General features: G+C 41.9%; 1 protein-coding gene across 1 annotated transcript in view; it reads right to left on the reverse strand.

Moving 5' to 3' along the window:
- Positions 1 to 27,612, reverse strand: part of bod1l1 (biorientation of chromosomes in cell division 1-like 1) — a 90,591-nt gene that overhangs the window by 22,559 nt on the left and 40,420 nt on the right. Inside the window, exons 7-27 of the mRNA XM_056284159.1 lie at positions 22,354 to 22,450; positions 21,843 to 21,966; positions 21,664 to 21,727; positions 19,655 to 21,545; positions 19,500 to 19,561; positions 15,289 to 15,409; positions 14,939 to 15,037; positions 14,778 to 14,821; positions 14,615 to 14,666; positions 14,367 to 14,431; positions 14,065 to 14,146; positions 11,446 to 11,504; positions 10,849 to 10,924; positions 10,141 to 10,187; positions 9,456 to 9,624; positions 9,123 to 9,184; positions 8,652 to 8,778; positions 8,271 to 8,323; positions 8,017 to 8,098; positions 7,576 to 7,637; positions 7,379 to 7,469 (exon numbers count right to left, since the gene is read on the reverse strand). Coding sequence (XP_056140134.1) covers positions 7,379 to 7,469; positions 7,576 to 7,637; positions 8,017 to 8,098; positions 8,271 to 8,323; positions 8,652 to 8,778; positions 9,123 to 9,184; positions 9,456 to 9,624; positions 10,141 to 10,187; positions 10,849 to 10,924; positions 11,446 to 11,504; positions 14,065 to 14,146; positions 14,367 to 14,431; positions 14,615 to 14,666; positions 14,778 to 14,821; positions 14,939 to 15,037; positions 15,289 to 15,409; positions 19,500 to 19,561; positions 19,655 to 21,545; positions 21,664 to 21,727; positions 21,843 to 21,966; positions 22,354 to 22,450 — 3,529 coding nt within the window. The remainder of the gene's footprint in view (positions 1 to 7,378; positions 7,470 to 7,575; positions 7,638 to 8,016; positions 8,099 to 8,270; positions 8,324 to 8,651; positions 8,779 to 9,122; positions 9,185 to 9,455; positions 9,625 to 10,140; positions 10,188 to 10,848; positions 10,925 to 11,445; positions 11,505 to 14,064; positions 14,147 to 14,366; positions 14,432 to 14,614; positions 14,667 to 14,777; positions 14,822 to 14,938; positions 15,038 to 15,288; positions 15,410 to 19,499; positions 19,562 to 19,654; positions 21,546 to 21,663; positions 21,728 to 21,842; positions 21,967 to 22,353; positions 22,451 to 27,612) is intronic.

Genomic DNA, 27,612 nt, shown 5'->3' on the forward strand with positions numbered 1-27,612 from the left:
ACACCCGACAATGTGATTCTGGTAGAGGGAACTGACAATGGGGAAACAGCAGTATAGATATTCCTGATAACGACTCCACTCTCAGTCATCTCACTAACCACACAGGTGGTTTGAATTACAACCGAAAGGTAGGTTTGGTTTTATGATCTCATAGCTATCGGCTACTGAAATTCAGGGTGGTTGTGTGGGTGTGGCTGGGTGGCTAAACACTGGGCTAAACCGCTTGCTGCTTGCTGTAGAAAAATGAGAAATTCACTGGTGACAGCCCCCTTCCTGCTCTGTCGTCACTTTACAAAAAAAAAAAAAAAAAGGCGAGCGACGTGACCACCAACAGCAGCTTTGAGGTTGAGGATGTGGAAGACGATTCCTCTTTCTCAGTGGAAGTTGACTACTCGCCTCACGAATATATTGCTCAGCCAATACAGCCGTATTCCTTTGAGCCAAAAGGGTGCGTCTCCGCTTTTATAGCGTCCCGCTATGGACACGCCCTCTATGCTAATGGTAATTCGTGACGCGGCAAGTTACCACATTTTCGCCAGCTGGAAATCAGTTACTTGGCCGCCGATATCTCTCGTCTGGCCATAAATGTGATTTTAGGGCTACTATTTGTCTCATCGATCACATCCACACTCCTTACATCGATTAACAACAGGAAAAGTCGGATTTTGATGCAAGTATCTCTTTAAGGTTTTGAATTTGATGCGGGCAGCAACTGGGAGCCCGTGGAGGGATATGAACAGCAGGGTGATGTGCTGTTCTGGGTTGGTTGAAGACCAGACAAGTTGCCACGTTCTGAATCATTTGCAATGGTTTTAAAGTACATGCAGGGTAACCTGCCAGTAAGGAGTTGTAGTAGTCAATGTGCGATATAACAACAACCTGTACCAGGATTTGTGCTGCATGCTCAGACAGGTAGGGTCTAATTTTCCTGATGTTGTACAGAGCAAATTGGCATGACCAAGCAATCGAGGCCACATGAACCTTAAAGGTTAGTTGGTCATCAATCATGACACCCAGGTTTCGAGCAGACTTTGTAGACATGATTTGGGTTGATCTGAGCTGGATAGTTATCTGCTGTTGTGAGGATGGACTGGCTGGGATGACAAGGAGCTCAGTCTTAGATAGGTTAAGCTGAAGGTGGCGTTCTACCATCCATGCAGAGATATCAGCAAGGCATGATGATATCCGTGCCATGACTGTGAGGTCATCTGGCGGGAATGATAGGAAAAGCTGGGTATCATCAGCATAGGAATAGTATGAGAAACCAAGGGAGTGAATGATTGCACCAAGTGAGGCGGTGTATATTGAGAAGCAAAATGGACCAAGCACTAACCCTTCAGGTACCCCTGTGGATAAGCTGTGCGGTTTGAACACTTCTCCCCTCCAAGATATTCTAAAAGATCTCCCTAAGAGGTAGGACATGAACCAGCAGAGGGCAGATCCTGAGATACCAAGCTCAGTGAGTGTGGAGAGGAGGATTTGATGGTTAACCATGTCAAAGGCAGCTGACAGATCTAGCAACAATAAAGCTGAGGACTGACCAGCAGCTCTAGCCAAATGCAGTGACTCTATTACAGACAGGAGTGCAGTCTCGGTAGAGTAACCCCGCTTAAAGCCAGACTGATTCGGATCATACAGATTGTTCTCAGAAAGGAATTCAGAGACTTGGTTAAAGACCGTGCGCTCAAGTATTTTTGAAAGAAAGGGTAGGGAGTGAAACCAGTCTGTAGTTTTCAACCTGGGCTGGGTTGAGTGTAGGTTTTTTGAGCAGCGGGGTGACCCGAGCTTGCTTAATACAGTGGGGAACACACCTGTTGTAAGTGAGGAGTTGATGATGTGTGTGACTGTGAGGTTAAGTGCAGGGTAAATGGTCTGTTGGAGATTGGATGATATCAAGTCCAACAGACAGGTAGTGAGATGAGAGTCCAGCAGAAGTTTGGAGACTTCCTCCCTGGTCAGGGGGGAGAATGAGGTGAGTAAGGCACTGTTAGCTGGCAGTGGAAGACAGAGTTGGTCAGGCTCAGAGAACTGGTTACTGACGGCAGAAACGTTATCAGTAAAGTATGAGGCGAACATGTCAGGAGTGAGCAGAGTGGAGGTCGGAGGAGGCAGTGGATTGAGGAGTGAGTTAAAAGCAAAAAACGTTTTTCGAGCATCCCCGTGATCTGTGAAGATCACGGGAAGGATATGCAGCAGGTAAGAGCAATTAAGGATAGAGATGGAAATGTGCTGACAAGTGAGGGGAGTGAGAAGGTGGAAGGAGTACTTTGAGGGGCTGATGAATGAAGAAAATGAGAGAGAGAGAAGTTGAATGACATCAGGATAGTGAATCAGGAAGTTCGGTGGATTAACAAGGAGGAAGTGAGGGCAGCTATGAAGACAGGGGCAGCTTTACCTGGATGACATGGGGGGGCAGCTGCCACCCCTAGAAAATGCCTTGCCACCCCAGCTGCCACCCCAGTTCCGAACAATCTAATTCAAAAAAACATATATGAAAAGTTGTGGCTGGCTGGAAAGAGCGAAAGTCCCCAAAGAAGAGGAAGCAAGAGCGAAACTCTGATGTCCGCGTGCAAGTGAATGCACCAAGACATGACGCTACTCCTTGATTCTACTTTGGGGCAACCCGATCCTCCCTCAACAGGGGCTGCTCGACTTGGCTTGCAGAAAATGATGAGGGGAAGGAGAACAGCAGTCAGACTCGGCAGACCATACAGTAATACTACTATACATGATTTATTAAGAAATTAGAGAAATCATAAAAGTGTAACACTAGTGGTGCCGAAGCCCACATAAAGTGTTTGCTTGCGAGACAAGCCACGGTTTCAAGTGAGTCTTTCACCACGTTTGCTAGCTAACTGTTAGCCATTAGCCACGTTTGCAACCAAGCTAACTGTGCCAACTTAACTGTGTGTGTACGGTAACAACATTATGTTACAGAACCGCTGCAGAAGGATAGTGGTGGAGTCGTTTTGTTGAAGCGTGTTTTGTTTGGTAATAATAACTCGTGTTTCTGGGATGGATTAAACCTGACTAAAACTAACGTAAATATCCACCAGTGCTTCTGAGTGTCTCTGGTTTTGGGGCAGGCAGCTAACGTTACCAGCATCTCTGGAACTGCTCATTCTGTGGACTAGTCATATAAGTGTATTAAGTTATACAAAAGCACCCAGTTTACACAGCACTTAAATCACTCTTCCTAAACAAAAAGTTACATAGCAATGCAATGTCTGTCAATTCAAAGCTTAGCAAGTTACCTGAGAGGTTGCAATTTTATATTTTCGAATTGAAGCTCGGAAAAAATGATTTTTGCTGTGCAGTCAGCATTACTGGTTAAACACTGGATATTTTGGTTTGTTGGTAACACTAAATATGTGGCTACATAGTGTAGGCTATGAATACAAATGAGATTTACTAGTTTAACAGACCTATTGCAGCAGTCATGCATAAATTTGATGACCCCTGCTGGGGTCATCAAATAATAGTGCAACTAATAGTGCAAAAGAAAGAACTTTGGGGATAGGCAAGTCAGCTTTTTTTATATATAGTGCAATAATGGGTTTTTGCTGCTTTTGCCTAGTTTTTACGCTGCAGAGAGATTAAAGGTGGCCTTAACTTTTAGTTTCTCAATTTTGTTGGTTTTGTCCTCATCCTTTTATCAGTTTTAGTTTGGGAACATCTAAAAATTTCTAAAGATTTGGTTAAGAAAACAAGAAAAAAAAAAAAGATTTCTAATGCTAACTTCAGCTATTTCTATTCAATGTTTTAATTGTGCCACCATAATGTTTTTGAGTTCAAATATCTCAATTTGGGGGCTTTTCCAAGCAAATACGGATATAAGTGATCGTTTGCAATTAAATCAGCATATATATATTTCTGCCACCCCTCAAAGTCTCTATGCCACCCTCTTGCCACGCCATGAAGATTTCTCTAGAGCCGCCCCTGTATGAAGTGGATGAAGAGTGGTAAGGCAGTTAGTCCTGATGAAATACCTGTGGAGGCATGGAGCGGTTTAGGAGAGATGGCAGTGGAGTTTTTTACTAGATTGTTTAACACAATCTTGCAGAGTGAGAGGATGCCTGAGGAGTGGAGCAGAAGCATACTGGTACCGATTTTCAAGAATAAGGGCGATGTGCAGAACTGTAGCAACTACAGAGGTATAAAGTTGATCAGCCACAGCATGATGATATGGGAAAGAGTAATAGAACCTAGGTGAGGTGACGATTAGCATGCAGCGGTATGGTTTCATGTCACGAAAGAGCACTACAGATGCGATGCTTCCTTTGAGAATGTTGACTGAGAAGTATAGAGAAGGCCAGAAGGAGTTGCATTGTGTCTTTGTGGATTTAGAGAAGGCATATGATAGGGTGCCGAGAGAGGAGGTGTGGTATTGTATGAGGAAGTCGGGAGTTGCAGAGAAGTATGTAGGAGGGGTGCAGGATATGTATGAGGGAAGTGTGACAGTGGTGAGGTGTGCGGTTGGAATGACAGATGGGTTCAAGGTGGAGGTGGGATTACATCAAGGATCGGCTCTGAGCCCTTTCCTGTTTGCAATGGTGATGGACAGGCTGACGATCGAGATCAGGCAGGAGTCTCCATGGACTATGATGTTCGCGGATGACATTGTGATCTATAACTTTCCAAAGCAATGGGAAGTGAAGAAGAGAGGTGAAGAAGAGAGTGCAGGCAGGGTGGAGAAGAATGTCAGGAGTGATTTGCGACAGAAGGGTAACAGCAAGAGTTAAAGGGAAGGTTTACTAGATGATTGTGAGACTAGCTATGTTATATGGTTTGGAGACAGTGGCACTGACGAAGAGACAGGAGGCAGAGCTGGAGGTGGCAGAATTGAAGATGCTAAGATTTTCATTGGGAGTGACAAAGAAGGACAAGATTGGGAATGAGTATATTAAAGGGAGAGCTCAGGTTGGATGGTTTGGAGACAAAGCAAGAGAGGCAAGATTGAGATGGCTTGGACATGTGTGGAGGAGAGATGCTGGTTATAGTGGGAGAAGGATGCTGAATATGGAGCTGCCAGGGAACAGGAAAAGAGGAAGGCCAAAGAGGAGGTTTATGGATCTGGTGTGAGAGGACATGCAGGTGGCTGGTGTGACAGAGGAAAATGCAGAGGACAGGAAGAAATGGAAACGGATGATCTGCTGTCGCAACCCCTAATGGGAGCAGCCGAAAGAAGTAGTAGTAGTAGTAGTAGTCGCACCACAGATCTTGTTCTGATAGTAAGTGGTCTTAGCTGTTTTTAAGCTGGTAGAGAATCATGCTAGGAGACGCTGATAGTCACTGAGGTCAGTGGACTCTGGTTTTACACCATTTTCACTCTCCCGCTCTGAGCCCCGCCCTGTGCTCTCTGATGACCTCAGTGAGCCATGGACTAGGGGGGCATTATGAGCAGGTTTGGACGCTAGAGGGCAGAGATTGTTAAGAGAGGAGGCTAGTGGGGAACAGAGTGTGTCTGTAGCCTCGTTGACAGGGAGTGAGGAGAATTCGTTATGAGGAGTCATAGAAGCCAAAAACCCATAAGAGAGCTGGGTTGGTGTAACGGACTGGAAGGAGACCCTTTGTGGAGGAACGTGAGGATGTTCCAGTAAGGAGGCCGTAAATTGAATAAAGAAGTGGTCTGACAAATGTATGTTTTCAATAAAACTTTTTTCAAGTAACCCGGGAAGATTCAAACAAAAGAAAAGTTAAAATTAAAAAAAAACTAACAATTGGCCTATGTAACACTCCCTACATGAATCACAGTGTGTATCTAGATCAGGGATCATCTCCACTAACAACACTTTTCTCATGTGAGATGATTAAACCAACTATTAAATTAACTCTGCAACTACACCGTTAAGACTAACTATGCCCAGGTACCAGCCTTATTTGAGATTGCTTGTCCACAGCCATCAGCAGTGCATCCTGTGTCGGATCCAGCGGTGAGGGGCGGCTCCATGGGAAACAAAGTCTCTTTTTCTTTACAGCCTGTTGGCTGAAAAGATCCCCCATGCTCTGATAGTCTGATGATGCCGAAGGAGTCAAAGTTACAACTGCACTGACGTTTAAGAAAGCAAAAGGAATCCAGTTGCCTTCTTTCTGTAAAAAAAAAAAAAAAAAAAATCCAAAAAAAAAAAAAACTGCGTGGCTCGCAGTAAAAATTAACCGGTTATAACAGCTGATTAATGGATGAACAGGACTAGGTTATCTTCCAATAAAACCGTGGTAATGTGAAGACACGTGGTCCTTTGTTCTTCTGCTGGAGAGGGTATCTCTAGATGTGTGTGGTGTGCACGGTCCACAGCGAGAGAGCGAATTTCAATTCTGCCACTATTTTAAGGGCGAAATTGCGTCACTGGATACAGTATGACTATAACCAATGTGATTACAGTATAAGGTGAGAAATTGGGCTAGGAAAACTGATTCACCAGCTACAACCAAGAAGGAATCATCTCCTCATCAGATGGCCATAACATCAAATCTGTCTCGGAATTCATTTACTTGGGAAGCGACATCAAATCCACCAAAAGAGATGTGCAGCTCCGAATTGGAAAGGCTTGGGGTGCCAGTAAGGGACTTAACATCATTTGAAAGTCCACGTTACCAGACAAACTGAAGCGGGAGTTTTTTTGAGCAATAATTGAGTCCATTCTCACTTATGGATCATCTTCTTGGACCCTTACTAAACGGCTTGAATCCAAACTTGATGGGGCTATCACCAGAATGCTGCGTGCTGCACTAAATGTATCCTGGAAGAAGCAACCTACAAAGAAGTGTCTCTATGGCAATATACCCGCCATATCAAACACTATCCGAGAATGAAGGGTGCAATTTGCTGGTCATTGCTGGAGGAACAAGGAAGAACTTGCAAGCAACACTCTGCTTTGGTCACCCAAACGTGGAAAGACATGTGTGGGAAGGCCTGCAAGAAATTACATCAATCAACTTGTCAACGACACAGGATGTCCATCTGATGATTTTCCAGCTGCTATGGATGATAGAGACGGATGGCGTGAGAGGGTCAGAGCCATTCCAGGATACTCGACCTGATAATGATGATCACCAGTGAGGCTGAGCAGGGAGCTATGGGTACTGTAGTCCACAGACAGTGCCGGTCCCTACATGTACATGTGTGTATGCATATATGCTTTTAAACACTTAATTGACTTATGTAGGTCAACAAGGGAAAGGCATCAAATTAATGTAGATAGGGGCAGAACAGATGAATAATCATGTAAACAGAAAAATAGTCTGAACACTGCATGCAATGCTGTCATGGGGTGTTTAGTAATGTGTCACTGTTTTGATTTGCTGAGGATCTCCATCTATTTGTCTGTAAACAGCTAAATTGAACGTGTTACTGTCGAGTATGTAACCAGAACATTACCTGAATCCTCAGTGGTTGAAGCTGCTGCTCCCTTTGAGGGTCTGCCTCTACGGCTTGGTTTCTTTGGAGCCATTCCCTGGTCCTCCTCATCCTTGGCAGATGAACAATAATTTATTTTAAAAAAGCTGCCACTTAGCAAGTACAGAACTATTCTTTTTACTCAATTATTCCAATTATTTTCTATAACAATAACATACGTTATCAGTTTTGTTCTCACTGGAGCAGTCCTCTTTTCCCTCTGGGTCTTCTGACAGGTTGGCTGTAAGAAAACATGTGTGGAGGGGGGGTGTAATCAGGGTCAAAAGGTAAATCCACGCTCACCCCGATTAGTGGAAAACTGCTCCATGTGTTCATGTGTGTGTGTGTGTGTGTGTGTGTGTGTGTGTGAGACACATACACACACGTGTAATGTAGGATTACAGACCCATCCAAAAATCTCATATTAACGAAATTCCATTCATTGTTTATATGAAGTAATATGTACCCAGATTGTGTAGTAAAGATATGATAATGGTTTTTTTAATCTGTAAATGTCCAATACAGTAGTAAACCTAATGAAAAATCTTATCTATCTGTCTAATTCAGTAGTGTGTGTGTGTCTGTGTGTGTGTGTGTGTGTGTGTGTGTCTTTCCCCGACCATGGTCTTCACTGGGTTGCCTCTCTTCTTGTTCTTGCTGAGTGTTTTCCTTGTCTTCCACCACCTCCTTGGCCTGAGTCTCCTGTAAGATAACATCAACTAAATAGTATCAAAAATACCAATGCAAAGATTTAAAGATATAAATACTGTTCCACTTTGGCATCAATATCCAAGAGGAGGGATATCTGGCTGAAATGGAGCAAGAGCAGTCCAAGTCAGTCTAATTTTTTATCTGCAATGAGGTTAAATCTCACCTCAACTGATTCCTCCACCTCATCTGACTGCTTCCGCTTCAGAGAGGGTTCACCTAGAATGGAGATATGATTGAACAAAAATCGCAAAATAACTTTAGTATGTCATCTTTCACAATGACAAACATGAACCAACAATGTCCTTAAGTGGTCTAGTCAAGTTGCTAATTATACTACAGGCACAGCAAAAGAGTTGATAGCATAACTATAATCACGAGAAGCTAACCAACATACAATTCGCACATACAACTAAGATTTAGTTTACAGATGATCAAAAATGTACAGTTTGGATTGGAAGCTATCTATGAGAGATAAGTGTATAGACTGTCAGGCACCAGGCCCTCACCCTGCTATGGACTTCCATGAAATTGAAAATGAACTCACTTGAATTAGTGCTCTCTTTGGACTTGGAGCTTGCTGCATCTGTGATTCCCTCTGGTTGTGGAGACGGTGACCTGGCCTGGCTTCGTTGCCAACCGTCTTTCCTCTGACCATTCTCCTCTTTTTCTGTCTGTGGAGTGGGAGGTTGTGAAAATTACATAAGACAAAGCATGTAAATATATTGTCACTGCTAAGCTCATGGCCACAATGACATATAAAAAAATTTGTTTTTAAAGTATTTCAATCTTTAGGCCTGGGGACCACAGCTAAACAAATAGCCCACCAGTTAATATTAGCACATAACTCAGGAATGTGGACCAATGTACATGCTCTAACAAAGTAATAGTAGAATATCATACTCACTTTGGGAAAAAAAACACATGTATGTACAGACACACACACACACACACACACACACACAAAGACACACATTTATGAATAATAGTATAATAGAACAACAAGGGGATAACATACTTCTTGTTGCCCTAATGAGGGTTTCTCTTCTTTCGCTTCATCCTTTTCATCTTTCTTTTTACCTGAAGTTAAGACAATATACCAATTTTTGTGTCAACCTACCGTTATTGATGTGATATGTAAGGATATAAGCACAGTTTTCACTATAACTGATCAGAATAAATTCATCACATTTTTTTGAAATTTGTATCTACAAATGTGTTTTGGGGGACTGAAAAGACACATATTTCCATAACTTTTCTTCAAAGAGATGTGACAAATGTCTCACTCATTTTCAATACTTTGCCTACCTATGTAGGTACCCTTGTGCCTAACTTAAAGAGACCAGCCTACCAGCCGCAGTATCTTTGACCTGGGCTCCTGTGCATCTACCCCGGCGGGTAGGAGTCTCCTCTGACTTCTCAGGCCCTTTAGGTTGGTCCTCTTCCACCTCAGTGGTTTTGGATGATGATCGTCCCCTGCGTGGCGTTTTGGCTTCCTGAATGTTCTCCCAATCTGTCTCCTTAAGAAAGACAAAACAATGGTCTGAGCAAGCAACAAGATGGCAAAACAAACTCTATCAAATCGGATCAAGAACATGTTTTCAATGTCTTGCTTGTGCTCGACATGTCACAAGTCCATCACAGGGCACAAACACACAATCACTGACACACTGTTCATAACTATGCAGTTTGGATTCTCCAATACAACTAACTAATCTGCATGTTTTTGGACTGAGAGATGAAACCAGAGTAACTGAGGTAAACTCATGTGAACCAGGGTAGAATATATAGAGTTAACACAGAAAGCAGGGATTCAGCATTGCACCTTCTTGCTGTGAAACTGCAGCACCAACTACTAAGATTCTCTCTCAAAGCTACTATGTCCATTTTTGAAGTTATAAAATAGGTTTGAACAAGTTTTGTTGACCAATCACAATCACATTAACAACCACGTAAAATTAGGATTATAAAACAAAAAAAGAAAAAACAACTCATTTGTTTTTCTCATGAGAATAGGGATAACAAGCTCCACTGACCTCAGCAGATGGCTGCTCTTGGCTCTCCTTGTCATCCTTCTCCTCACCTGATCCATTTAAGAAATCAAATACAATTTCACACAAATAAACATGTCAGAGAGCTGTTGTGCCCGTCTTTCACACCATGCCAATGACATGAGTATGGAAGCCTATTAATGATTTCAATAAGAGAAAGCAAACTGCCTGAAGGTCAGAGATGTACGCTGGTAACCAAAAGGTTGCCAGTTGAAATCTGGAGAGGTGAATTGGAAACACTTTTTTCTTTGTCATCATCTTATTACAAGGTACCTGAGGCAAGGCCACTTTACCTAAAACTGCTTCAATTGCTGACAGTTAAAGGCTGTGGTTGTACGGGCCAACTCTCAGGTGTGAATATGCATAACTAGTTAAGTGGAATATTGGTGGCGAAAGAGCCTACATGGCCAACAGACCTTCCCTTGATAACTAAGAGGTTGAAAACCAGAATGTGAATCAAAATGGTTTAAGTCCATTCAAGGAAAAAGTCACATCATGTTCATTACGTCACTGTTAAAAATGACAACCGATTATGTGACCTAAGGCTTAAGCTAACTATCAGGACAAAAATAGCTTTTATTTTGGTATACATGGCAGTTATCAAGTTTAAATGAAAAAGCACATGTCTCATTTTAGGATGAACATATTCAAATATAGATATGAGAAGGGGAACATGAATTTTAACAACATTACCAGAGTCATTGGTCGTTGCAGCTTTCTGACTGGAATGCTTTCGTTTGCGGGTTGCTCTTCCCTCTGTTTTCTCCTCCTGGAAAACAAGAGCGGTATCAATAAAGGAAGCTGTCAATATAATTTTACTTTGTGGTCTCACTTTACATAACATAACCATTTGCCACTTCACTTTTAAGTTTCCTTTATCAATCCCCTTGGTGAAATTCATTTACTGCAAATTAACCCATCCTAGCTGTGATTTGTGTAGCTAGGAGCAGTGGGTTGCCACCTTCATGCTGCACCCAGGGACCAACTCCAGTTGTTTTCCCATTGCCTTGGTCAGGGGCACAGAGTATTAACCCTAACATGCATGTTTCTTTTGATGGTGGGGTAAACCGGTGCACTCGGAGAAAACCCGGCGCAGACACGGGGAGAACATGCAAACTCCACACAGAAAGGACCTGGGATGACCCCCAAGGTTGAATAACCCCGGGGTTCGAACCCAGGACCTCCTTGCTGTGTGCCGACAGCGTTAACCACTGGGCCACCGTGCCACCCACACAAACAGGCTTTTTTAACAGGCTTTGTGGAGTTCTAAAGAAAATCTGCAACAGTTACCTTTTCCGACAGGTCAGATACCTTTTCATCATCATGTCTGTCTGAATCAGAGGCACTACCTGAAAGATAAAATCCATCCAACAATAATTCAACTTTTAACAAATGCCAACAAAAAACAAGAATGTCAAACAGGAAAAATAAATAAATAAAAACATAAATAAATAAAACAAACGGATTCAAGCTAAAGCACTCTGTATCCACTTACTGAAAAAATTATTCGACAGTGTTCAATTGTTCAACATTTAAAACCAAACTTCTTTTGATCACCTAAAATATCACCGTTTCTGATATTAAAAACTCATGGTAGAAAATAAATAATAGTATACCTAAACCCCAACCTGATTTACAGCCAATGCACCTAATATCTTTAGAGTATACCAAGACTTTAATAAAGTATAACATTTTGGAATAAAACTAATAGTTGATCTTAGACCATTTAACTCAATAGAAATAGTCCGCCAGTGTCTACATTGGTAATTTTGCTTACTGTGATGGATGTAATTTTTTGGAATATCTTCAAATACTTCATATCCCAAAAATCTGTACAACCTAATCTAAAGGTTATGTAAGTCAATAAACCATAATAACTGATAAAAGTATTAAAATTGTGTTCTAAATTTTTTTAAAAATCCAAAATCGAATGTTTTTTTCATCAAATTTTACCAGATAAACACCAAAAATATTGATCCAAAACAATTCTGAATGCATTGGTGCATGCTCAATAATCGAGGCAAGGATGAGGATGTGCACATCCTTGATAGGGAAGAACGCTGGTTTGAATGGGGAGTCAAAGAGGCCATCTATGCGAAGAGGGAACGGCCATCCCTGAACCAAGGGGGGAGGTAAGAATACATCTGTCTCCATCTTACAATGCTGTAATTGCAACTATTCCCAAATCCTCTAAACAGTATATATGGCCATTATAACTTCAGTTAATGGTCATGGGAATTTGCATATGAAACTGATTGTTGTTTTCGGTCATTATGCAACTGTGCTATTTATAACGCTGGGGGATACCGCCAGTCAGTTGAGACTGAAGAAGTCACTTAGATAAGTGATGAAACGTTTCTCCCAATAAACATTGTGTCCAGATGAACTGACTGAACTTTCTGTGAATTCTGAATGTATAAAATTGAACAAAATATTTTTAACCCTCCATAAGTTTTTGAACTATGTACACTACCGTTCAAAAGTTTGGGATCACCCAAACAATTTCGTGTTTTCCATGAAAAGTCACACTTATTCACCACCATATGTTGTGAAATGAATAGAAAATAGAGTCAAGACATTGAGAAGGTTAGAAATAATGATTTGTATTTGAAATAAGATTTTTTTTACATCAAACTTTGCTTTCGTCAAAGAATCCTCCATTTGCAGCAATTACAGCATTGCAGACCTTTGGCATTCTAGCTGTTAATTTGTTGAGGTAATCTGGAGAAATTGCACCCCACGCTTCCAGAAGCAGCTCCCACAAGTTGGATTGGTTGGATGGGCACTTCTTTGAGCAGATTGAGTTTCTGGAGCATCACATTTGTGGGGTCAATTAAACGCTCAAAATGGCCAGAAAAAGAGAACTTTCATCTGAAACTCGACAGTCTATTGTTGTTCTTAGAAATGAAGGCTATTCCATGCGAGAAATTGCTAAGAAATTGAAGATTTCCTACACCGGTGTGTACTACTCCCTTCAGAGGACAGCACAAACAGGCTCTAACAGGTACTATTTAATGAAGATGCCAGTTGGGGACCTGTGAGGCGTCTGTTTCTCAAACTAGAGACTCTAATGTACTTATCTTCTTGCTCAGTTGTGCAACGCGGCCTCCCACTTCTTTTTCTACTCTGGTTAGAGCCTGTTTGTGCTGTCCTCTGAAGGGAGTAGTACACACCGGTGTAGGAAATCTTCAATTTCTTAGCAATTTCTCGCATGGAATAGCCTTCATTTCTAAGAACAACAATAGACTGTCGAGTTTCAGATGAAAGTTCTCTTTTTCTGGCCATTTTGAGCGTTTAATTGACCCCACAAATGTGATGCTCCAGAAACTCAATCTGCTCAAAGAAGTGCCCATCCAACCAATCCAACTTGTGGGAGCTGCTTCTGGAAGCGTGGGGTGCAATTTCTCCAGATTACCTCAACAAATTAACAGCTAGAATGCCAAAGGTCTGCAATGCTGTAATTGCTGCAAATGGAGGATTCTTTGACGAAAGCAAAGTTTGATGTAAAAAAAATCTTATTTCAAATACAAATCATTATTTCTAACCTTGTCAATGTCTTGACTCTATTTTCTATTCATTTCACAACATATGGTGGTGAATAAGTGTGACTTTTCATGGAAAACACAAAATTGTTTGGGTGATCCCAAACTTTTGAACGGTAGTGTACATTTTTTAGTCTTTGAAATATGCATTTTTATCAGCAGAGTGCAAAGGCGTTTTGATAATTTCATCTGCAATAGAAATATTTCTTCAGGTCTTCGTGGGCTGCCCAAGTGGCCAGCAGGTCCGCAGGCGGCAGGGAGGTCCGTTTTCAAAGGGCTAATAGTTATACTACATGACTAAACACAGCAGCTGTAGCAGTCAGTTAAATTGAACTGTGGAGGTTACAAAAGAGGTCACATGACTCACTTGTTTGTTTGACTAGTGTAGACTGACGTACGAGTTTAGTTTCTCTGACCTCCTCAGGCATGTCAGGATCATCAGATTCAATCTGAAAATAATTGATGGACATCCCAAGACAGAAGGTAAAGATAGACAAGATAAATCGATAGACAGACAATACGGATAGAAATATAGTTGAAACAGATTATTGGACGGACAGATTTGATAAAGAAAGATAAAAGTAAGAATGAATGTATGAGCGACGAAAGAGAAGGTGCAGCTGGCTTGGGAATAATTGGTGTTGAGTACGTTAAAACTTAAGCCCTTACGTTTTGTGGATCACACCCTTCTTGTGAAACATTTCCTTTGTCCTGTGTTTGATTGTGAACCTCATCTATTAGTGAAGAGACAGATAGATTAAAAGACTAATTCTGTTAGGAAGCTATTGATTATTTGTTTGAATGATATCCAACATGCAGAAAAATTATGTTGACCAAGTTAGGACAATGTCGGCAGGAAGTCCTCCAGATTCTGCAAATTTTGGTACTACACAATGAAAAATCAATTAGCCACTTACTTAAGTTATCAATGTCCATCTTAACCTGGTTGTCCTCTTCCGTCTCAACAACCTGTTGTTCAAAAACAGATCACAGATGTCATCCCTACATGCTTAAAACGTAATGTAAACTTTTGATTCAAAACTGCTAAAGCGATGCTGAGTAATAAGAATGGCAACTCACCTGGGTACTTGTCTCCATCACGCCAACATCTGACTTGACTTCATCTAAATCAAGGTTCACAAGATAAGAAAATTGGTCAAAAGAGACAGATTGCTGTTGGTTCTCAACCACAGCTTTCATTTTTGTCAATGACTGACTTTATTTGCTGGACACTGTCTCACCAATTTTTGTCTGTTGCTCAGATTGTATGTTATAAACAATGACTTCTGTGCTTTCAATGATTTCTTTGGCTTCCTTGGTTTCAAATGCATCATCTGTAGCTGAAGGACAGACAAGTAAATGCACAGAAAATGTCTTTCCAATTCAAATGTTGGCATTGTGAATGAAAGTTCTACTTTTCATGACAAAGAATGTCTCATTAATGTCATTTCATCAAAGCAATAACCTCCAGTTATACAGTAACAAGGAATAACCATAAAAATTGCAGGTCAATTTGGATTTGTGGATCTGAATTACAGCTCTTTATGAAAAATATTAAACAAAAAAGGAAGAAGCATGAGAAAATTCTTACCTTCTCTTTCATTGAGTGGTGTCAATTTGGTAACAGGCTTTGGTTCAATAGTTATTTCAGCATCAATGGTATTTTCCCCATCAAAAGGGATGTGAGGTACATTTGAGATAGTTGAATCATCCTACACCAAGAAATTAGGATTTAGCACAAAATGGCAACATCTTAGAAAAGGTAGGTATTCCTGCTAAATACCTAGGGGTGTTGTGATATACAGGTATTGACCATAACCGTGATATCTTAAAAATTAAATACTGATATCATGTTAAAAATATAAGTATGGGGGTGTCCGGGTGGCGTAGCGGTCTATTCCGTTGCCTATCAACACGGGGATTGTCAGTTTAAATCCCCGTGTTACCTCCAGCTTGGTCAGGTGTCCTTACAGACACAACTGGTCGTGTCTGCGGGTGGGAAGCCGGATGTGGGTATGGGTCCGTGTCACTGCACTAGTGCCTCCTCTGGTCGGTCGGGGCGCCTGTTCAGATGGGGAGGAGGAACTGGGGAATAGCGTGATCCTCCCATGCGCTACATCCCCCTGGCAAACTCCTCACTGTCAGGTGAAAAGAAGCGGCTAGCGGCTCCACATGTATCGGAGGAGGCATGTGCTAGTCTGCAGCCCTCACCGGATCGGCAGAGGAGGTGGAGCAGTGACCGGGATGGCTCGTAAGAGTGGGGTAATTGGACAGGTACAATTGGGGAGAAAAGGGGGAAAAAATCCAAAAAAAAAAAAAACATTTTACTTCAGACTCTGCTATCATTAATAATACATTTTCATCTTACTACATCAGCCTGTGTACATCAGAAGCCCCTAGTGACATAACATCCATGAATAGTTTTCTTAATAACTTAGAAACTCCTACTGTTAGTACAGAATTAAATCTGGAGTTAAACAGCCATCCACTATCCAAACCGCTTATCCAGCTCTCAGGGTTGCGGGGATGCTGGAGCCTATCCCAGCAGTCACTGGGCGGAAGACGAGGAGACACCCTGGACAGACCGCGAGGGCCTTCACAGGGCCAACACACACTGAGATTATGTTTATTATGAAATTACCACTGAGACTACTCGTTGTAATAAGATAGCAAAGATAACATTCAGTAAGCAACCTGTATTGCCTGAAAAGATCTTATCTGTGATGATCAGGCTTATAGCTGTTTGCTCGTATGGTATTTATGCAGCTCAGGAAGCGATCAAGTCACTCTTTACTGTGTTAGAACCTTTCTTATTGGAAGAAGTGGTAAGCTCTATTCAAAGTATGCAAAATGGCAAATCCCCAGGACCCGATGGGTACCCTAATGAGTTTATTTTTTTACATTTCAAATAAACTAGCCCTTCTTCTTTTGGAAATGTTTGACGATGCCAAATCTATAGGCTCTTTGCCACCAACATTGACCCAAGCATCAATCTCACTTTTATTAAAACCCAGCAAGGAACCTACAAACTGTGCCTCCTACCGTCCTATTTCGCTTTTGAACGTGGATGTTAAAATACTGGCAAAAATGCTAGCAAGCCGATTGGATACTGTTTTAGTGGATATTATTTCAGAGGACCAGATAGGTTTTATGAAAGGCTGCCACTCTTTTTCTAATGTACGTTGGCTCCTAAATGTTATTTATTCATTCTGCATCTCCATCAGATGCGGCAGAGGTAGTTATCGTATTAGATGCAGAAAAAGCATTCGACAGGGTGGAATGGGGTTATTTATTCGCCGTCTTGAAAAAATTTTGTTTTGGGGAAAATTTCACCTCAGTGGTCCGCCTTCTCTATTCCTCGCCATGGGCTTGCATCTGTACCAATTACATTCTCCATACTTCCCCCGCTCATGAGGAACCTGTTAAGGCTGCCCCCTATCTCCTCTTTTATTCGCTTTAGCCATTGAACTCCTCTCCATAGCTCTAAAAGCATCCCCATTGATTAGCGGCATTCATCGTTGGGGTATTGAACATCATTTGTCCTTATACGCAGATGACCTATTATATGTCACTGACCCTGTTGCCTGTGAACAAGAAATATTAGATGTATTGAAAAACTTTGGCGCTTTCTTCCTGGATATAAATGAAATTTCACAAAGAGTGAATGTTTTCCGATTAACAACTTTGCATTGATAATCAACCAAGATGAACTTCCTTTTCATTTTTCTAAAACTAGTTTTAAATACCTGGGTATAAAAAACACTCATTCCATTAAATCTCTACATAAAGAGAATTTTACAACCCTCATGGAAAAAGTGGAAACTTTGACCCTCAGAGTTGGAAGGTCATTCCTTTGTCTTTAACTACCAGAGTTCAATGTGTGAAAATGGATGTTTTGCACTGACTTCATCTTATGCGTTAGCCTCTTTTTCTGCCCAAAATTTTTTTCCCCAGTTGACAGCTTGATCTCAACCATTATATGGAGGAGCCGTGTTTTACGCATAAATAAATCTCTGCTTTAGAGAAATAGGTCAAAAGAGGTCTTAGGTTTTCCAAACTTTGTTTTATTATTGGGCAGCAAACATCCAAAAGATAATTTTTTGGCTACATCATCCAGAAATGTTCTGGTGCCATATGGAGGCTGACTACTGTTCATCTTCCCTTCGAGCTGTTGTTTGCACCCCCTTACCGTCATCCTCCTCTCGACATACATCCATACTTAAAATTTGTACACAATTCTGTCAGCATTTTTCTCCCCAATTGAATTTGGCCAATTACCCCAATCTTCAGAGCCTTCCCAGTTGCTGCTCCACCCCCTCTGCCAATCCAGGGAAGGCTGCAGACTATCACATGCTTCCTCTGATACATGTGGAGTTGCCAGCTGCTTTTTTCACCTGACAGTGAGGAGATTCGCCAGGGGGACGTAGCGCGTGGGAGGATCACGCTATTCCCCAGTTCCTCCTCTCCCGAACAGGCGCCCCAACCGACCAGAGGAGGCACTAGTGTAGCGACCAAGACATATACCCACATCCAGCATCCCACCCATCAGCATTTGAAATTTTGAAATTCCTCCCTGCTAGTGTCTATTTGTAATAGTTATTTATTCCAATTTTACCACCCAAATCTGGCATGGACACACTCCTTGAAACCCCTCTCACACCTAGAGGACTTATCTCACAGATCTATAACCAAATTATATCTTTCACAGACCATACTCTTAGCTGTATTAAGAGTGCCTGGGAGAAAGAGTTGGGTACAGAGATTGATGATGACTGGTGGGAGAGGGCCACTGCATGTGTCAACTTCTCTTCCACCTGTGCCTGTCTGAGTCTAATCCAGTTTAAGGTTCTACATCGACTTCATCTCTCTAAATTTAAAATTTCAAAATTTGACCCTGAAGTAGATGACAAATGTGACCACTGTGCACAATCCCCAGCTAACCTAACACACATGTTCTGGTCATGCCCTAAATTGATAAGTTTCTGGTCCTCCTTTTTTTAAATAATTTCTTAAGTCATTGGAGTGAAGGTCCTACCTGGTGAAGGGATAGCTATTTTTGGAGTGCCAGACTTAGTTGAAAACTTCACATTGATGCAGCTAAACATTATCGCTTTCAGTTCTCTTCTTGCTCGCAGAAGGATACTACTTTGGAAGTCCCCTGCACCCCCTTTGTCATCATCCCTGATAGAGGACATGATAATTATCCTTAAACTAGAAAAAATTTAATTTGCCATTCACGGATCAGCCCAGAAATTTTACTTTACCTGGCAGCCCCTCTCATCTTATTTTGACCATCTGACAGTGCTTCCCTATGATTAAGACCACTTGTATTATTTGTATTATATGTCTTAATTTTAATTGGATGCTGTGTATCAGTGTAGACTGCTATACTTATGGCATATGAGATATGTTTTTCCCCAGTCACTAAAATGTATGACATCATAAAGCATGACTTGTGTAAACAGAAATGACTGTTAACAGTTCATTTGTAAGTACACGGTGCTCTACACTTTATGTTCCTGAATGTGGTACGATTGAATACATCTTGTTGATATAAAGCTCTCTAACCTATTTTATTGGTATTTTGTAGTTTCTGATTTATCTTATAATTGTTATTACTGTAATTAATGTTTTGGTTTTTTTTCCATCAATAATGGGTGTTGGGTGGGAGGGGGCTGGGGGGCTACCAAAATATGGGGGGACAATAATTTTCATTGTATTTGTATGTTTTTTTGAACACCTTCCAATAAACTATTGAAAAAAAGAGTCTGACAACACTGAACATGTGCCATTCATTTTTACCTGAAGAGCTGATGTTAGCACCTCTGAATCATTTTGTTCTTTCTCATTTTTGTCCGATGCATCTGTGAAGACAACAGGTTTCATCCTTTTAGTAATGATACATTGGCTGGTCTCTAGCAATTCAAATTTATTTTTATCAAAGCTTTCTCACTTACCTGCTGGGTTTGGTTTTTCATCAACATGCTGGTCAATCTGCTGATACTCAACTGGTGGCAAGTCAGCAGTCAGTGGCTTGATTTCAACCTCTGAATTCACATTCTCAGAAGCACACTGCTCTGCCTCCACAGCTGTGGTGGCATCTACTGCTTGCTGGGCAGGCAGGTTCACCTCTGGATCCTCCCTGGCATCTGGTGTGATTAAACTAGGGGATAGTGTACTGTCCGGGTCCATAGAGAGCAGAGTCAGCGCTGCTTCTTTCATCTTCATGTCAGCATCCTGAAGAGTCATCTCAGGGTTCACAATCTCTGGACCGCCATCCTGGGGCAGTCTTGCATCTGCCGAAGTGCAGATGTCCATAAGAGTCAGAAGAGCATCCGCCTCGCTGGGTAAGGGGCGTGACTCCAGCTCACTGAGTCGCAACTCGGTCTCACCGTCCTCCGGTTCAGGAGTGATGTCACTTAATGCGTCGTAGGTATCGTCGGAGAAGGACGTGGTAATCGTGGCAGTGATGGGATCAGAGTCAGTGCTCACGTCTTGAGGAAAAACTGGCTTCTTGTGGGGCTCTTCTGCCTCAAGAGAGGGGGAAAAAGAAGACCTTGAAGACTTTTCAGACTTGTCAGATTTGTCGTCTCCTCTGGACACTTTCCTGTCTTCATGGCTCTCATCTTTTTTCTCAGAGGTTTTATCTCTCTTCTCCAGCTTCTTTCTTGCATTTTTCATCTCGGATTTCTCTTGTGAGGAATCTTGTGATTTTTCTTTCTCCTCTGAGGCCTTTTTGAGCTCCTTCATGTTCCCCTCTTTTTTCTTCTCCTTTGCTGCCTCATGTTTGCTAATTGACACATCTTTGATTTTGATTTCCGAACTCTGAGCTTTCTTATCCGTCTTTGATGAGGACGGAGTCTTCGCTTCCTCCCGGGATTTTGGTTTGGGTTTGTCCAGGGGTCTTCCTTTCTCTGTGGATTTGGACCTTCTCAGATCTTTGTCCATTTCAGAGCCAGATTTGCCTGGTTTCTGACCTTCTTGGTCAGCTTTGGTTTTCTCCCTCTCATTGTCTTTGCTATCAGACTTCATTTTGGGCTTATCCCCTTGCCTGTCTTCGGAGTGGCTCTTTAATCTTTTCAAGACTTCCTTGGGGTGTTTATCCTTTTTCTTGCCACCATCTGGTCCAGGCTCCACATCTGACCTGTCCTCAAGGGAGCCAGTAAAGTCTGAACGTAGCGGGAGCTTGGGTTCACTTTTAGCTGAAGTCTTCTCTCCTTTGCTCTTTTCCTTTTCTTTGTCTTTGACTCTATCCTTTTCTCGCATTTTGTCTTTTTCTTTCTCCTTATCCTTCTCTGCTTTGGCAGCATCCACAAATGGAGCCTTTCCCTTTTTGGCTGTGGTGTCTTTCTGACCACCCTCATTATTCATGCCATCTGACATAGACAACCTTCCTTCTCTTGGGGTTCCTGGCATCTTCTTATCCCCTTTGACCTTGGCTTTCTTCTCACCTCGCTCCTCAAGAAAGGTGGCTTTTACACTGTTGCCTTCCTTCTGCTGAGAGTCCTCCACTTGGGATTCACCTTTTTTCTCCGGCCTTTGTTTAAGTTTGGCGCGTTCATCTGACAGGCTGCGTTCTTTCTCTTTGCGCTCCTTAGAATGCAATTCCTTGCGTGGTGGGCGGTCAAATTTTCCAAGTGAACGCTGTCTCAGGGATTCCTGGGAGCCCTGTTCCAACTCCAAGATGAAGGAGTGAGTTCGGATTTTGTCAGTCAGTTTCTTCAGGTCGCTGGAATCCTCAGAGACACTGCCGCTCTGCCTTCGGTGTCTCTCACTGGATAATGATGTTTCTGATACTTTCCTGATCAGCTTTGGTAGCTGGGTCTTTGAGATTGCTGATTTCATTTCCTAAATAAGGGCCAGCCAAACAAAATGTTCATGTTTTAACAGAAAAAAAGATTTTAATTACAAGCTATTTAACTGTAGTACAAAACTGCTTTATTCGATTATGGTTGTTTTCACTTACTGCCTTCTTGGAGCCCTCTCCTCCTGGATCGCCTTTCTTTTTGCTTAGAACATCTGCTTCTTTCCTGAAGGGAAATAATATAAATGAAACATAATATGGTATATTGCACACAATGATGAACTTAAGCTTGTACTCAGCAGCAGACACATAAATCAAAGTCTGCAACTGAGGATACACACCTTGAGTCTAGTTTCCTCTTCCTGTTGAGAGCCATTTTTTTCTCAAGAACTTTCCTTTCTTTGCGAGCCTCCTTGGCCTGTGGGCTGTCCAGCCCTGGAGAGTCGCCCCTTTGTTTATTCAGATCTATGTAAGATATGACAAAGTAATTAATTGCTAATTCAATACTTAGACCAAGGTTATTCTCAGGTCACATCTGCTTTCCAGTGCATCATACACGGAAGAGTGTCAAAAAGGTGGGAAGGAGAGATGGATTGATCTGCAACATCCAGTGCATCATACACGGAAGAGTGTCAAAAAGATGGGAAGGAGAGATGGATTGATCTGCAACATAGGTCATGAGCAAGATTTAAAATCCAGATTTTACATACAAATATAATAAATGTTAAGTATATACAAACATACGTATATTTGTATGTACTTAAGAACATTTAGTCAATGAGACACTCCCTCTGAATCTAACATCTTGTATAGTAGAGAAATGAAAAGGAGCAGAGAGCAACCGACAAGTACCTTGTGCTTCAGCTTGTGTCGCCTTCTGTCTGCGTTTCTCTTCCATACGCTCTCTGTTCTGCTGTCTCTTCAGCAGTCTCTCCTCTTTGTCTTTTGCCTAAGAGGACAACAAGAAGCAAAAAAAAATATTCATTTTTTTATACATAAAAAACAAAAATCATAATAAAGGACTCTAATTTAAATGGTTTAATAATATTTAATAACAAGATCTGTGTTGGTTTGCCTCCAAGAATAAGTTGTATCTTGGAGGAAAAAAAGACTTTTTCTCTCATACACTGTATACTTTCCCACAACAATAATCCTCACCTAACCAGTCTTTCTTGTGTTTATCTAATACGTGTATCCATGTCACTAAGCTGCCTTCTTAAACTGAACCTCACTCTGCTTCTCTCTTGCCACAAAATGTAGAAAAACTAAATTGAATGGCTCAATCATTTTCCCTTGTTCAATTCATTTGACCTTTTTGAAACACATAATCCACATTACTTTGCCTTTGATTAAACTGTCTGGGTAGCTCAGATAAAGGTGTTGTAAAACAAAGTGAAAAAGGCAATGACACACGCTGTGAAATGATGTAGTCAGGATTGCTCTCTTGTACCTATCAAATAGAATCAAATTAAATTAGAAGACGACAACAATGTCCTCAAATTGGGAATACAGTAGCTGAAACAAAATCGTAAAAATAATGTGTTATTAAAATCAGGTAGAGTATATACTGGCCCAGCCACTGAGGATGCACAAGCCAGTGCATTCTTAGTGTCGGTTCCATACCCAGATAAATAGGGAGGGTTGCATCAGAAAGGGCATCCAGTGTAAAACCTTTGCCAAATCAAATATGCGGATCATAAATCAGATTTCCATACCGGATCAGTCAAAGCCCGGGTTACCAACAATCACCACCAGTACTGTTGGCCAGCAGGGTGTCAATGGAAACTATGCTACTGTTGGGCGAAGGAGAAGGGGAAGGGACATCCAGAGGCAGCGAGAGGAGGAAGGGTAGGAGTGTGGAGGTGAGAGTCAGAACTTTGAATTTTGGCACTATGACTAGTAAAGGGAGGGAAAGAAAAACGTTGAATGTTGGCACTATGACTGGTAAAGGGAGAGAGGCTGATATGATGCAGAGAAAGAAGGTAGATACTGTTTGTATAAGAGATCAGGTGGAAGGGAAGTAAAGCCAGGAGCACTGGAGTTGGTTTCAAACTCTTCTACTATGGTGCGGATAGGAGGAGAAATGGGGTAGGGGTAATTCTGAAAGAAGAATATGTCAAGAGTAGGGATGGGTATCGTTAGGATTTTATTGATACTACTACTCTTATCGGTACTGCTTATCGGTTCGGTACTTTATCGATACTCTTATCGATTCTTTTTGATTGTTATGCAAGAAAAAAGGCACTCAATTAAGAACAGAATCGACATTGCTTTATTATTCTATTATATAACTTTATATAAATATAAACAAATATTATTTATTCAGCAGCAACAGCAGCAGCAATGTTTTAAATGCGTCTGAATTATAGACTTTATAATCAGCATTCAACAACAACAAATAAGATAAAAAATAAAAGTAGCTAAAGATAAAGAAAAAAAATATATATATTAAAAATAAATTTTTACAGCAAAAGGCTAACGGAAGTTCAAACAAACAAGAACCTAGAACATTATCCTAACAGTTCTTCTGCAGAAAAATCAACATATCTGCCTTCTCCGGCAGGAGTCGTGATCTCTCCTGACTTATAGTGTCTCCGGCTACTAGCCTAGCTAACTCCGTATCTATGGCTTATATATTTGTAGCTAAACAATTAGCTAAGCAATTATATTTTATTTATTGGCCTATTCGTAATAATTCGTTATTAGCCTAGCTAACTCCGTATCTATGGCTCATACAGCTTACCTGCAGTGGACGTGGATGGAACACTACGAGCAAAGCAGTCGAAAACGCCGCGTTTCTGCAGATTAATACCATGTTTCGACAAAAGATGTTTCGACAGATTGCTTGTATTGCCACCCTTACTGGCAAATGATTTGTTGCACTTGTGGCAACGAGCGTTGTTGTCATCGACTTTTGAAAAATATACCCAAACGTTTGAACGTTTGGTTCTCTCCGCCATGATGAGCACTTGAGCAGAGCTGTCTGTGCGTGTGTGAGCGAGTGTGTGGAGCACAACACAGCCCCGCCCCTCGCGCAGTAAGAGAGAGAGACAGAGAGATGGAGAAAACAGCAAACAAGATTATGTTTGCGACGTTTAAATTCCTCGAAAAACACAATTGCCACAATATAAATCTCACTCCATGATTTCTCGAGTACCTACCGACTACCGATAGCAGAACTGAAAACGTCGGATCTTAAAAATGCTCCAGTTTTTACTAATTTAGAACCGGTTCCCGTTTAGAACCGGGCTTCGGGGGGCATCCCTAGTCAAGAGTGTGTTGGAGGTGAAGAGAGTGTTGGACAGAGTTATGAGTAGTATGAAACTAGAAATCAAAGGTTTGATGATGAATGTTATCAGCGCATATGCTTCGCAAGTTGGGTGGGAGATGGAAGAGAAAGAAGAATTCTGGAGTGAGTTGGATGAAGTGGTAGAGAGTGTACCCAAGGAGGAAAGAGTGGTGATTGCAGTGGACTTCAATGGACATGTTGGTGAAGGGAACAAGGGTGATGAGGAGGTGATGGGTAGGTGTCAAGGAGAGGAATGTGGAAGGACAGATGGTGGTGGATTTTGCAAAAATAATGGAAATGACTGTGGTGAATACATATTTCAAGAAGAGAGAGGAACACAGGGTGACATATAAGAGTAGAGGAAGGTGCACACAGGTGGACTATATTTTATGCAGGAGGCACGATCTGAAAGGAACTGGAGACTGCAAGGTGGTGACAGGGGAGAAACATAGCTAACCAGCATTGGATGGTGGTCTATAGGATGACTTTGGAGACCATGAAGAGGAAGAGAGTGAAGGCAGAGCCAAGGATCAAATGGTAGAAGTTGAAGAAGGAAGACTGTTGTGTGGAGTTCAGGGAGGAGTTAAGACAGGCACTGGGTGGTAGTGAAGAGATGGCTGGGCAACCACTGCAGAAATAGTGAGGGAGACAGCTACAAAGGTACTTGTTGTCTCATCTGGACAGATGAAGGCAGACAAGGAGACTTGGTGGTGGAATGGGGAAGTACAGCAAAGTATACAGAGAAAGAGGTTGGCAAAGAAGAAGTGGAATAGTCAGAGAGATGAAGAATGTAGACAGAATACAAGGAGATGCGGTCTAAAGTAAAGAGAGAGGTGGCAAAGGAAAAGGCATATGGTGTTGTATGAGAGGTTGGACACTAAGGAAGGAGAAAAGGACTTGTACCAATTGACCCTTCGGTAAGCCACGCCCCGAAATGCAGACTGGCCAGTCACAGTACAGCATAGGACAGAGGTCCGACACTTTCATGGCGGCGCTCCATTGACTCCGATGCAAAAGTTTCAGATTTTCTTCATTTTCGAGCTGGTTTTGTGGACTTTTAGCTCGTTATGGTTAAATGTTATGCCTGGGGCACTTGTAACAGTGACACTTGTTACCTGGGGAGGTTGGAAGGATATGTATGGGTTTTTTTTCCCTTTCCAAAACCAAAATCAAACCCTGAAAAGTGTAGGCTGTGGATAAAGCTATGTGGACGTCCTAGAATCCAGTTGAACCCCTGAAGATCAACAAAAAACACAGCTTTGTCTGCTCCAAGGTAAGTAATTACTTTTATTAACCGTAAAATAATGTTAAAGCTTGACGGACTTAGCAACAGTAACTAAGGGGGGCGGGCCTTAGCGAAGGGTCAATTGGCTAGACAGACGGACCGAGCTTGGAAGGATGTGCAGCAGGTTAGGGTGGTAAAGGATAGAGATGGAAATGTGCTGACAAGCAAGGAGAGTGTGTTGAGAACATCGAAGGAGTACTTTGAGGGGCTCATGAATGGAGAAAATGACAGAGAGAGAGAAGATTGGATGATGTGGGGATAGTGAATCAGGAGGTGCGGTGGATTAGCAAGGAGGAAGTGAGGGCAGCTATGAAGAGGATGAAGAGTGGAAAGGTGGTTGGTCCAGATGACATACCTGTGGAGGCATGGAGGTGTTTAGACAAGGTGGCAGTGGAGCTTTTAACTAGATTGTTTAATACAATCTTGTAAAGTGAGAGGATGCCTGACGAGTGGAGAAGGAGCATACTGGTACTGATTTTCAAGAATAAGGGTGATGTGCAGAGCTGTAGTAACTACAAAGGTATAAAGTTGATCAACCACAGCATGAAGATATGGGAAAGAGTACTGGAAGCTAGATTAAGGGTAGAGGTGATGATTAGCGAGCAGCAGTATGGTTTCATGCCATGAAAGAGGACTATAGATGCAATGTTTGCTTTGGGAATGTTGATGGAGAAGTATAGAGAAGGTCAGAAGTAGTTACATTGTGTCTTTATGGTTTTAGAGAAAGCATATGCTAGGGTGCCAAGAGAGGAGGTGTGGTATTGTATGAGGAAGTTGGGAGTGGCAGAGAAGTATGTTAGAGTGGTGCAGGATATGTGTGAAGCCAGTGTAGCAGTGGTAAGGTGTGCGGTAGGAATGACGGATAGGTTCAACGTGGAGGTGGGATTACATCAAGGATTGGGTCTGAGCCCTTTCTTGTTTGCAATGGTGATGGACAGGTTTACGGATGACGTCAGGCAGGAGTCTCCATGGACTATGATGTTCGCGGATGACATTGTGATCTGTAGTGAGAATAGGGTGCAGGTTGAGGAGAACCTGGAGAGGTGGAGGTATGCACTGTAGAGAAGAGGAATTAAAGTCAGTAGGAGCAAGACGGAATACATATGCGTGAATGAGAGGCAGGACAGTGGAATGGTGAAGATGCAAGGAGTAGAGGTGATGAAGGTCAATGAGTTTAAATACTTGGGGTCACCTGTTCAAAGTAACGGGAAGTGCAGAAGAGAGGTGAAGAAGAGAGTGCAGGCAAGGTGGAATGATTGGAGAACAGTGTCAGGTGTGATTTGCAACAGAAGGGTACCAGCAAGAGTGAAGGGGAAGGCTTAAAAGATGGTAGTCAGACCAGTTATGTTGTATGATTTGGAGATGGTGGCACTGATGAAAAGACGGGCGGAACTGGAGGTGGCAGAGTTGAAGATGCTAAGATTTTCATTGGGAGTGACAAAAGGACAAGATTAGGAATGAGTATATTAGAGGGAGAGCTCAGGTTGGACGGTTTGGAGACAAAGCAAGAGAGGCAAGATTGAGATGGTTTGGACAT

The sequence above is a fragment of the Lampris incognitus genome, chromosome 1 (assembly GCF_029633865.1).
Source record: "Lampris incognitus isolate fLamInc1 chromosome 1, fLamInc1.hap2, whole genome shotgun sequence".
Classification (NCBI taxonomy): domain Eukaryota; kingdom Metazoa; phylum Chordata; class Actinopteri; order Lampriformes; family Lampridae; genus Lampris; species Lampris incognitus.